Source organism: Vollenhovia emeryi, unplaced genomic scaffold (assembly GCF_000949405.1).
Source record: "Vollenhovia emeryi isolate VEMERY1.0 unplaced genomic scaffold, V.emery_V1.0 DF939134.1, whole genome shotgun sequence".
In the NCBI taxonomy this organism is placed as follows: Eukaryota; Metazoa; Arthropoda; class Insecta; order Hymenoptera; family Formicidae; genus Vollenhovia; species Vollenhovia emeryi.
In genome coordinates, this window is record NW_011967232.1 from 2,017,946 (window position 1) to 2,030,609 (window position 12,664).

The following is a 12,664-nucleotide window of genomic DNA, read 5'->3' on the forward strand; positions in this document are numbered from 1 at the left end:
CCCCTCTACCTTCCCATGACCGGACGTCAAAGTCTTGCGTAGCACCCTGTATATAAAATACTATTTTTATGAGTTAAATATAATTTTTAATGGAAAGTAATTAATAAATAAAATATGGCCATCCTCTCGAAGGTCCTTTTGAAAAAATTGTTTTGCGGTGACCACCACTGCTCGAATGTGGATCATCTAAAATAAAAAATTTGAAAAGATTTGTGTAATATATTAAATTATCTAGTCCTCTTAGTCGAACAGTTTTTTTTAATATGGACACAATGGTGGACATTAAAGTTAAAGTTTTGATTTTTGATTGCTCGTTTTTGGTTAATAAAAAACTATACACCGTAAAAAATATACTCCATTCAACAACTAGTTTTTATATCTAAAATAAATCTGTATAATGTGAAATAAATTAATGCATTGGTTTTTGAGATATCTTGGTCACCGATTTAAAAAATGCAATTTCGAGAAAAACGCGTAAGTTTAAAATTTCAAGACTGATGTGTAAAATGTTCGACATATTTTAACTTACATAGAGTCATCTATTTTAGGCCCATATAATATATTTTCTGAGAAGGTTGTAGCTTTCGAAATATTTGGTTCAATTTGGTTCTGAAACATTGAAATATTCTTCCTTTCCATGGCCTGCTGCATGCGGCAGTCGACTATCAACTATACAGACTGCATTCTCACCACACATTGGTGAGTGTTTGAGCCACTGTGTACCTCCATAGTCTCGAAACATTTGTAATAATGCTTCGAAATCTTCGTTAAACATGCAGAGATGTGCAGCAAGCTCATTGGTTTTCAATCCCCTTGGTGTAATTTTTGGACTGATTTTCCATATCCGTTAATTACAACTCTCCTTGTACTTACTAATACAAGTATATATTTACGGCAGTATGACTCATAAAAATAGCTAGAGAAAAGCGGCCTTTGTCCTGCGCGCAACTGCTGCACTACACATATATCTGCTCCTAATGATCGAGCAGAGTATACTTTGTAGGCATATAATTCTGCCAATTTTAATTGAATGAACTTGAAACTTTCAGGGAATATTCTTTAAATGTACTTACAAAAAATGTTAAAACCCAAAAATCAATTTTTTTAAGTTTCTATCTGAGCATGACTCCTAAGTTAGAATTAATTTAGGATGTAATTAGGCTATATACTTTTTATTCATATATACATATGAAAGTTGCTAGATGTTTATGGTGCGATCATGAAAAGATTCCCTTTTACTTTTTTTATTGCTAGTACAATAAATAGTTTGTGTGGTTTATATGATACGTTTATTTTGCGATTTCCGCGTAATTTACAAAAATTAAAACAACTTGTAAATATTAATTAGAGCGTAACTTAGAAAAACATGAAGTGGAATTTAACAAAAGGAAACTCTTTATAACAGAAGAACTCTGTATAATTTAGACAAGAACTTAGGTATTACCAAAATTTTTAAGTATTTCAGCGACATTTATTACAAGTTTGTACTGATCTGTACTAAATTATCTCTTCACTTGTTGTGCATTTATTAAAAATATTTCATAATTTCTTGTTTGAAATTATTTTTATGTAAATTAAATACTGATTTGTGCAGTAAACTATCTATGTGTGTAATTGGTAGATTGAGATTTATAATAATCAAAACGTGTAAATAGGCTCAAAGAATTCTTTAAAAAAAATCTTACAAATATTAGATTCTGCAACTGGGGATAATCCAAATGTCGCAATGCCGAATACACTAACTGTAAGCACATAGAACAACATGTTCTCTGTTAATTATAACTGCGAATACTTCGATTGATCATAGAGGCTACGTTTTATATAACTTCAACTCTCAAGATCCTGTCTCAAGATCATATTAACATAACGAATAATAATAACACATGCACATGTAAGAGAAATAAAAAAAAGTATTTTATTGGTTTTATTAATCTTTGCTGACTCTGTTTTATTCGATGGCGTGTTTAGGAAGTATCGATTAAATTGTAATACTGAGAAGCAAGAGACAACAATTCTCTTGTTTAGTGTCGGTCCGATTTATTTATATTCTAAGTCTATTACAAGATTGAGTTGTATGTCCAGATTATATTCCTGTTTCATGTATTGTAATCTTTGATCGATGATTTATCAGATAATGATTTATAAGATTTATGAACAAAGGTTTCATTTTTGTGTGATGTCTTTCTTTTTCTAGATAACAGAGGGGGCTTCATTTGCCTACATTCTCGATTACCAACAGCTTCGTTTGCTCACAACATTTTGCCGACAGTTTCAGTTGCCGACACTCCTGATTGCCTATAAACCGATTGCCCACAAGCAGTATTGCGCACATGTAATACAAAAGTACGTTTGCGCACATGGTCTTATTATGCACAAACACATTGCGCGCGTAATTATTGCACACATGCAGATTGCACTGTCACATGCAGATGCCACAAAATGTTGTGGGCAAACGAAACTGTTGGCAATCGGGAATGTCGGCAAACGGGACCTCCCACACAAATAATTATGCATTAAAATAAATATACTTTAAGTTATTTATTTAGTGTGGCTACAAACAGCAGTACAAGAAAAGTTTGAATTATAAAATTTCAGAGGAACAAATCATATACCTTTTGTTGTATTAGTAGAATTAAATGTGGGTTGAGTATCACATAAGAAATTTGACAATCTGCGGACATAATATATAAACAAACTTTATGGAAATATTTTTGAAAAAGAAACTTTTGAGAAAAACTTATTCGTTACATCAGCCGACCATGAATCCCAATAATTGCTCATGAATGGCAATGCCGCTTCAGACAATATTGGCCAAAATTGGTTTATAAAATTTACGACAAAATTAGCTGAAAATAAAAATTGACATATAACAAAGTATTTTGATAAAAATTGAGTTAATATAAAATTACTATACCTACATATAAACAGTTACATTATACATGTAAGAATTAGATGAAAGGAAAAGTTTAATTAAAAAAATATTAAGATAACACGTAATAATATATACTACAATTTTTTTAACATAGGTCCTTTAGGATATAAAATCAATTAGATTAGTTTTTTAATCATTAGTTTTTAACTGGCTACTTCACCTATGCCCGGTCCTAAACGACCTCTTTAATTTCTAATTGGTAATAATATATATTATATTTCTAATTCGTGAGGTATAGGTATAGTTAAAAATTTTGCTATTCTTTTGAGGATAGTCATCTTATTATTATGACTGTTAACATAACACAACGTGGAAAATTTTTTTAATGAGGTCGGTAATCTAACAATAAACCAGTAATATACAATAAACCATTACGATATTTCATAAATGTGACGTTGCCAGATTGTGCTGCTGTCACGCACAGCAGCATGAATTTTTATTTATACCTAATGATTCAATGCATATCTAAAAAATGACAAATAAATGAAGTTATAACTAAATTAATTTAATACACTTACCAAGTCTTTCGTTGTATAACGGTTTACTTTTGTGATATACTTTAAATTTTTTAAATGACGGTACAAGATGGAACTGCTCTACAACCCACGTATCGTTTATTACATGGCCTGCTATTTTCCATGATTCCATGACATCTTCCGCTGTTAGATTAAAGTCGCCTGTTACAGAAATTATTTCAATACTAAAAGTATGCAGTATTTTGTAATAAAAGAACAATAATGAAAAAAAATTATAGTTTGTTTAAAAATAATTACACTTATAATAAACAATTTTGCATCGTTATTATTATAGATATACTTTTTTCAAACATTATTGATTTTATGTAAAATTAATTTGTTGTTAATATTTGCATGTGTAATATACGTAAATGTATTTATTGATACATATTAAACAAATCAATGTCGACGTATGGATATTAAATTTCTTAATCAATTAATATTACAGTAAATAGTTTTAATTGGAGCTACGTTTGATTTTAATATGATGATTTTTTTGCTGAGTTATTGCTATTGAAAGATATTAAAAAATTATATTAAAATTTGGTGACTCGTTCTTTTACGGGTGGTTGTAATATACTGACAAAAATATTTTTTAAACTAAGTAAATAAATTTACTTAAAATTATTTTTTCTACTGAAGTAAATATTTATTTTATTTAAATAAAAATATCAAATTTCAAGTAAATCTATGTATCATATTAAGCACATTAATTTTTATAATTACGTTTTCTACATTCAAATAAAGATTTCATGAGATACAGAATACTATTTATTAAATGAAATAATTGTTTTTGTAATAAGAAAACCAATTTTGTTCGCTGTAAAAATTAGATCTTACAATTAGTGAACTTTTATAGAATTAAAATAAATTTTTTTAAATTAAAAATTATCTATTCTTTGATATTTAATAAATACTTAAATTAAAGCAATGCATGTTTTAATTTGTTTATTATTTTTACAATTTCAGTTAATAAGCTATTAGGAGCCACCTAATGAATAATTCTCTTGAGTAATATTTTTTTTGCTTGTGATATTTTTGTTATTAGTGTACACATACACGTGTGATTAATCTTTTGTTATCATGCATATAATAATTAAAATAAATAATCCCTCTCTCTCTCTCTCTCTCTCTCTCTCACACACACACACATGGAGATTATATAGAACTTATTATCGTACCTTTATTAACAATTCTGATTAGACTTATAGTACCATCTATGTCCAGAGCGCCTTTGATAAATAACGTTGGTAACTTTATATCCAAGTCCAAGTGGAAAGTATTATTAAAATAATGCGTAGTTACATCAACTACACGAGAATTTGATAGACCGATAAGAGTGACATTTGACACAATTAATTCTCCATTTACTATACCTGGCCCAAATGAAACTCTACCGTATTCGTAAAATAATGGATCTAAAGGTGGAAAATTATATTCTGGAAGTCCTATCAAAATAAATAAGTTAATATTAACATTTATATTTTGGAGTAATCTAATTTTAAAAAAATTTTTTTACTTGTTTTAAATAAAATTTAAAAACTTTGTAAATTTATATGAGTGTAATATTTTTATAATTTATAATATATGTATATATGTATACATGTAGTTTACTATAAATCTTAATTAATCTTTGAAACTTTTCTAGCATCGCAATAATGTAATTGTGTATATATAAATAAAAATAATAATTTATAAATTTTGAAAAGTACCTGCCATAAATCGTGGCCATGCTTCTTCCATAGCGTGCTTCAAACAAGTGGAATAATGATTTGAATTCCTCTTGCAAGTGGTTACAGCTGAAGGCAGTAAAAATAGATATAAAATTAAATGTAATAGTGGTAGAAATATAAAACTGTAACAGTTTTTAACAATATAATTAGTAATATGATTAAAAAATAATTAACATTTTTTACAAGTAAATACAGTTATGCCAACTTTGGATATTTGTACCTTGATATTTTTTCTTGTGTAAATTTTTTTACTTTTTATCGCGCGTCGATTAGTTATCCGTTTTGAAATATAATTTTTTTCTTTGAAATATTAAACTCAACATTTTTAAATCGATAATTGTGATTTAATTTTTTGATGCTCGTAAGTATTATTTAAGTTTCGCTGTGATGAGATGAATGAGATTGAAATAAAGATTGAAGACTAGAGATAACTTGACATTTTTAAAATAAATTTAACAGTATTTTTAGTATTGCCATTTAAGGCACTGGAAAGATATTAAGAATATTAGGACTATGCATATGTTTTTAAGTCTTTTTGGCAAATTCAAATTCTTGTAAAAATAGATTGCAACATTTCATATTCAAAACATTTTCCGTCGCTTTTGATAACTTTCTGGTAATGTTCTCACAGCAAACGGGTGTTACGATCATTAGTTTTGAGGCAAAAACGTTATCAAGTCATCCAAATGAAAATCACTTCTCCGGAAGTCTGTACTACTTTTCTCTCCGGTGTCTGTACTACTTTTCACATGCTTTTCACTGACACTACTTCTTCACCATATTGCACAAAATTCTTTTGGTTTCTACTGCTGTCGTTTCTTTATTTTTGCATATAACGACAAAAGTAGTTTATCAAAATTTATCTGAAAACGACAAAATGATAAAATATAATGACTAAAAGAACGGAAAATTTTTGCACCCGTGTGGCATCTAGCAAATGTCGAATTGAATAAGTTATATTAATAGATACCGCAAAAAATGCAGAATAAATAAAATTTCTAAAGTTTTTGACTCGCAAACTCGACTGTACGAATTTATACATGGATCTATAATACACGATAATATTTTATTAGAAAAGTACGAAAGCATAGAACTTTGATTAGTACACATTATTTTCACTTATTTCAAGCATTATACATCTTATGCAAAATAAACTTGATTAATAAATAATTAGAATAAAACGATGTCAATAACTTCACATTATGAAAGATAATGACAAATATATAGTAATCCCAAAAATTTAGCGTTACAATAAAACAATAAAAATTTAAAGAAATTTTGATAGACAAATTTAAAGAGATGCTCAGTTTCGAATCGAAGATGGTATATATCTATTTACTTGTGAGTATCGCTTATAGATTAAAGTTTTACTTACTTATTAATAATTGGTTTTCTTCTAGAATATGTACACTATTAGAAATTTAAATTGTGAATAAAAGAGAATTTTGTTTTTGTTTTTCTAACATATGAAATATTGCTCTTGTAATAGATATATGTATAGTATTCTTGATTTATGTAAAAACTATTACAGGTACAAATTAAGTATAAATTACAGGTACAAATTAAGTATAAATAAGAACAGGACTTGTTTAAAAAATCACGAAACATTTAATAAGAGGAGTTAATTCTTTAACAGAACAATTCACGAATACAAAAAGATAATTATTAGCAGAATATTTTAGCGATTAATTGCGATTATGGTGCAATAAAGAATTGTAATAGAGAATATTTTTCGTAAAGAATTATTTAACGCCAGTAATTGATTAAACAATGTAGAAAAATTGCATGACGACCAATGGCTGCCAAATTCTAATTAAAGAAATTCATTGCGAAAAATATTACTTCAGCCAGGGTTTAAACCTAGACCTCCCTACACTCTAGGCGGGCGTCTCACCAATTCGACTACTGATGCCGTCAGTGATCGAATTGGTGAGACGCTCGCCTAGAGTGTATAGGGAAGTCTAGGTTCAAATCCTGGCTGAAGTAATATTTTTCGCAATGAATTTCTTTAATTAGAATTTGGCAGCCATTGGTCGTCATGCAATTTTTCTATATTAGAGAATATTTTTATTTGTATATTCGTCATTTTACAAATTTGTTATTTAAAATCATTTTTATATCAACACTAAATGTTGTACAATAAATACTGACATTAAATGCGGATACGCGGCAGTATTATTGAAAATGTTATGACAAAGAATTCTTAAAACAAACTTACGAAGTGTAGGTTCCCCAGTTGTAGATAATCCAAGTGCTGCAATGCTGAATGCAATAAGCATGTAGAATAACATGTTCTTTGTTTAATCCTGCGAATAATTCAATCGGTACGTGCGAAGAACACTTGTATACTGTTCTACATATATATTTGGACTGTTGAACTTCTGTAGCGTAAAACCGGCAGACCACATTGTGGTGGGGAATGCCGGTTTGACAACTCACGGATGCATTTCTTAATATTAGTGTGACGAGCATGTACTATAGTACAGTAGTACTGACAAACACTACGCGTTTTTGCTTTACCAGAAAATAATTACAAGTCCTTCACTAATTTTTGAGCTTGTATATATGGATGGAAGATTTGTAGTCCTCAGGTATTACAAAAGTCTATGGTAGACGCTGAGTTTTATACAGGGTGGTCAATTTAAGTGTGGACATGGAAATATCTCGAAAACTATGCATCAGATAAAAAACAATGCTCGGAGTAAAAGTTGTTTGTCTCAAAGGGGCCTATCCACTGGAACCAAAATTGGCCCCCACCCACACCCCCTGAGGGGGAGGGAGGGATAACTTTGAAATCTTCAATGGAAACCCCCATTGTTTATTATACTATTTCATTCTACTAATTAATATGAACAACTTTTGTCTGAAACATGTTTTTATTTGCCTAATACTTTTTGAGATATTCAAGAGAAAATTGATAACTTTTTCAATATTTAGCTTATGATATCTTGATAACTGTTTATCGGAGAGAAAAGTACAGGACTTTTTTACTTGATTTGATCTTAGGAATATGCTGCTGCAATAGTGCTCCAATTATGGAAAACTTTTGTGTAATGTAACATCCACAAAATTTACATACGCAAAAATTTTCGAGATATTTCCATGTCCACACTTAAATTGACCACCCTGTATACTTTCTGCTCTTGAATCATTTTAGCGTATAGTAAAATTGAATAATACCTATTGACAAACGTAATCAATAAGATGTAAAAAAGTTAATTCCTACGATAGCCGCGAGGTTATTCTATTGCACGCATAGCTTGCAAAACACAAGTGAATGATTTAGTAGCTCAATTAGTATAAAAATAATAAATAATAACAACATTGTGAATAATAATGCGTTCTTTCTAACTCAATAGTACTTGATACTGCAGTGTCGAAGAATAATTATTTTTTTCAAAAATATTTCAATGTACAGTCAATGTACAGTCTTAAAATTGTAATATTTTTAAATGATAGTGAACTGTAGTAGATGGTAATTTAATTTTTTATTACTTAATTCTTTATTTTAGAAGGTATAAGACTTTTCCTTATTTAAATGTAATTCTTATGCAAAAGGAGAATGCCATACATCCATTACATGAGGTGTTTGTAGTCCACGTAAAAAGTATGTGACCGTTAATATTATTCTAATTTTCATTATTGTTCCTACTTTATTAAGTAAACTAAAGTAGGCTAACGAGAAAGGTGTCAGATGTGACGAAAGGGTCTAGAGTCAGAGAAATTGCCTGTCAAGAGAGAGGCCCCATATTTAAATTCTGATTTTTATTATTTATTAGCATATATGTTATTAGCCCATTAATTTCCTCGCCAAAAAAGTGGCACATCTTATAATACCTAAGTGTCCTCTAATCATGCCTTGACGAGCCTCGAATTCGGCAACTGTAGATTTTCGGAATTAATTCTTTCCTTTCTAATTTTTATAAGTTGACTGTCGCTGAAGACCTGTAGACCACAATAACTGTAATATTGACAATCACATCGTTGCTGTCCATATTACAACACATACTTATGCCATATTCCCTGACTTATGACTTTTGAGGTAGAACTCTTATTTGAAAGGATTTGTGTGTTTTGCGAATAGAACGGTCTGCATTATTTGTTATTAGATTTACTTGAAAAGGATCCAAACCGTGGGTTGAAACGTTGTGTTTTACTATTTTGAATTTAATATTAATTCCAATAAATTTGCTTATTGTGAGCAATAAATATATTAGTTGTTTTACTTTTGCTGCACTTTTAATAATTTTTAATCCATGATTTAAAAACAAATGACGATAAAGTTTTTGTTATCTCTCCCTATTTCTTAAAAACGTATCCTATTCAGAAGTATAATGTTGATTATTCTTATGGATTACTTATGGTATGTAGGAAGAATAGGAAAGAAATAATTTTGTAGAAATTAATACATTAAGTTATTTATTCATTTTATTGGTAAACAATAGTTTGAAAAACAAAGTTTAAATTGTAGAATTTCAGAGAATTATCGACTTGTTTCTTTTGCAAGCTCATTCTGGTTCAGAAAGAATGTTTAAAAAAAAAACAGAAATTGCGTAAATTCGAGGTACGACCTTGCGAAAGAAATCAATTAATATACGAGTATCTTTTATAGCTCGTGTACTTTTTGCATTTGCAAAACTGAATATTTTTAATTTTATGACACATTCGACACTCTGTTAAAATGTATAAATATATAAACTTTATGGAAATATTTCTGAGAAGGAAACATTTAAGAAAATCTCATTGGCAATGTTAAATAAATATGGATCCCATATGTTAGATAAGAATGGCAATACCACCCTGTATATCGCCGGCCAAAATTCGTTTATAAAAGATACGACAATATCATCTAAAAATACAAATTGACATATAATGTTGTGTTTAAACTAAAAACAAATGAATCTAAAATTAGTATATAAATGCGAAATAGAAAAGTTTTAAATTAAAAAGTATTAAGATAAAATGTAATAAAAAATATTTTATTTTTTAATTTCTTAATCCTTTTTTCTAATTAACAATTATTTTGTAATTATGACTCGTAACATAAAATGCACCACGAATACATTTTTATACATATTTTCGATATTTAGAAGATTTCTGAATATTGAAATTAGTTTTAAAATATTAAGATTTTAACTATTAGATTTTTCAGCTATACGGATATTTTAATATTCAAGATATTACAATAAAAATATTTTTAACTGTATACAGTAACACACATACAAATTAAAGATTAATCATATTTGATTAATTATGTACTCCAAAAATACTTTTATCAAAATAGCAGATTTTAAATGCACTTGTGGTAAACAGTATATTAATTATGCATCTTTGGTCAGGAAAAGTACATATTTAAAAAATAGTAAATAAGTGGAATTATAACTAAATTAATTTAATACACTTACTAAATTGTTTGTCTTCTTCTATCAAACTTTCGTAAGATACTTTAAATTTTCCAAATGACGGAGCAATATGGAAATGTTCTAAAATCCATGTATCGTTTACTACATGTCCTGAGAAGTCCCATAATTGTCTGACATCTTCCAACGTTACATTAAACAAACCTGTTATATAAATTATTTTAATAAAATAAAAAATATTATAAAATTTTTTTAAAAATTTGATTAGTTCATTAAAAAATGATTACATTTATATTAAACAATAATTTATTATACGTATACAAGGTGTTCAGTTTTAACCGAATCACCCATAGAGTGATAGATAGAACGAGGCAAACTGAGTAGTAAAGTTATGTACTATTTTGTAAAATTCACAATAGTTATTGAGTAATACACAAAATCGTTTGAGCGAATGAATGCATGAGGAGTGGAGCGATATTCCGCATATCGCCCGTTGCTTGCCCCTCGTTTATCGGATCGTAGGAATTTTTCTCTCTCTCTTTCTCCCCCCCCCTCCCTCCCTCCCTCCTTCCCTCCATCTCCCTCTCTCCTCTCCCCTCTTTTTCCCTACTTATGCAGATTATATAGAACTTATTATCGTACCTTTAGAAGCAAGTCTGAATACATTTAGAGTACCATCTAGTGTCACAGCACCTTTTATAAAGAGTTTTGGTACTAGTACATCAATTTTCAAACGAAAAACATCATCAAGAAAATGCGTAGTTACATCAAGAAAGCGAGCCTTTGATAAACCGGTAGCAGTGAGATTTGACACAATTAATTCTCCACGTATTTCACCTGACCTCAATAAAACTTTACCGTAATCGTAAATTAATGGATCCAAAGGTGGAAAGTCAAATTCTGGAAGCCCTGTTAAAATAAATAAAGAGATTTCTATGTTTAAAATAAATAAGCTAATATTAATGTTTATATTTTAAAGTAATCTATTTAAAACATTTTCACTTTTTTAATTTGTTTAAAATAAAATTTAAAAACTTTGTAAATTTAGAAGTTTAATATTTGTATAATTTATATAGAATATTTATATAGTTTACTGTACAAATTACTTAGAAATTTTCCTAGCCTTACAATTGTAATACATATTGTAATTATGGACATAGTAAGAATAGACTGCGCGTCCCCTACCTCACCCGTGTGAAAACATGTATGTACAAACTTTATAACAAGATAGCTGGTGTTGGGTCGCATCTTATCTTTGCCTAGTGAAGTAGTAGGGGTAACAAAAGAGTAGGGGAATGATAGAGGGTAAAGGATAAGCGTTAAGGTTTAGGATAAGGTTTGTGCACGGCCGTAATTGTTAACTTATGCTGGAATCGGTAAAAATTGTCTAATCACCGTTAAAAGTGAAGATAATAATTGACTGTAATTGGTTAATTTTTACCGATTCCGGCATAAGTTAACGGTTACGGCCTTCCATAAACCAGCCTTCACGGCGGTCATTAATGGTCTTGCGAGCGTGCACCAACAAGCGATGGAGGTCAGACAGCGGCGACGGGACCGAGGCCGCAGCCGAGAGACGAGATCGTCTCGTTAACAACAACTCTGTCCACTCTGTCAAGCACAGAAGCCATATTGAAATTTTTGCCCCACTCCAGATATTGATAGACAAAGAGAGAATAAGATCCAAAGTATGTTGTCTCTTTCTAAAGTTTGTACACTTCTGCAGCCAAAATGCACAGTCTATATATACTATGTCTATGATTGTAATACATATAATGTGTTTACAAAATATATAAATTAAAGTGATAATTTATAAATTATTAGAAAGTACCTGCAATAAATTTTGGCCACGCTTCCTCTATAGCACGCTTTAAACAAGTAGAATAATGATCTGAATCCCTCTTGCAGGTGGTTACAGCTGAAGGTCATAAAATAAAAATAAAATTAAATATAAAAGTAGTAAAACTAAAATATTGGTTTAATCATCCAAATGCTTATTTTTGTATTTATTATTTTTATCCTTTTTTAGTTTATATCCTCGAAACTATTTGAGTCCGACCCTTATATATATGTGTGTGTGTGTGTGTGTGTGTGTGTGTGCGTGTGCGTGTGCGTGTGCGTGTG

General features: G+C 29.4%; 3 protein-coding genes across 3 annotated transcripts in view; all 3 read right to left on the reverse strand.

Moving 5' to 3' along the window:
* LOC105567806 overlaps nucleotides 1-1,820 on the reverse strand; it is a 4,570-nt gene extending 2,750 nt beyond the window's left edge. Inside the window, exon 1 of the mRNA XM_012023002.1 lies at nucleotides 1,686-1,820. Coding sequence (XP_011878392.1) covers nucleotides 1,686-1,764 — 79 coding nt within the window. The 5' untranslated portion in view covers nucleotides 1,765-1,820. The remainder of the gene's footprint in view (nucleotides 1-1,685) is intronic.
* Nucleotides 1,821-2,556: 736 nt separating this feature from the next.
* LOC105567807 (circadian clock-controlled protein-like) lies at nucleotides 2,557-5,278 on the reverse strand. Its single transcript, XM_012023003.1, has 4 exons — nucleotides 5,160-5,278; nucleotides 4,629-4,895; nucleotides 3,451-3,609; nucleotides 2,557-2,846 (listed from the first exon to the last, which is right to left on the reverse strand). Exons 1-4 carry the CDS (start codon nucleotides 5,188-5,190, stop codon nucleotides 2,698-2,700), a joined length of 606 nt encoding a protein of 201 aa, XP_011878393.1. The 5' UTR covers nucleotides 5,191-5,278; the 3' UTR covers nucleotides 2,557-2,697.
* Nucleotides 5,279-9,876: 4,598 nt separating this feature from the next.
* LOC105567831 overlaps nucleotides 9,877-12,664 on the reverse strand; it is a 4,997-nt gene continuing 2,209 nt past the window's right edge. The window contains exons 3-6 of the mRNA XM_012023039.1: nucleotides 12,372-12,458; nucleotides 11,183-11,449; nucleotides 10,586-10,744; nucleotides 9,877-10,029 (exon numbers count right to left, since the gene is read on the reverse strand). Of these exons, the coding sequence (XP_011878429.1) occupies nucleotides 9,881-10,029; nucleotides 10,586-10,744; nucleotides 11,183-11,449; nucleotides 12,372-12,458 (662 nt within the window). The 3' untranslated portion in view covers nucleotides 9,877-9,880. The remainder of the gene's footprint in view (nucleotides 10,030-10,585; nucleotides 10,745-11,182; nucleotides 11,450-12,371; nucleotides 12,459-12,664) is intronic.

Excerpts from the sequence above, each read along its gene's own strand:
- LOC105567807 (XM_012023003.1), bottom strand. The coding sequence starts at position 5,190 with ATGGAAGAAGCATGGCCACGATTTATGGCAG. Across the intron at positions 4,896-5,159 it reads ATGGCCACGATTTATGGCAG|GACTTCCAGAATATAATTTT; the intron begins GTACTTTTCAAA and ends TTATTTTGATAG. Across the intron at positions 3,610-4,628 it reads AATCAGAATTGTTAATAAAG|GCGACTTTAATCTAACAGCG; the intron begins GTACGATAATAA and ends TTTCTGTAACAG.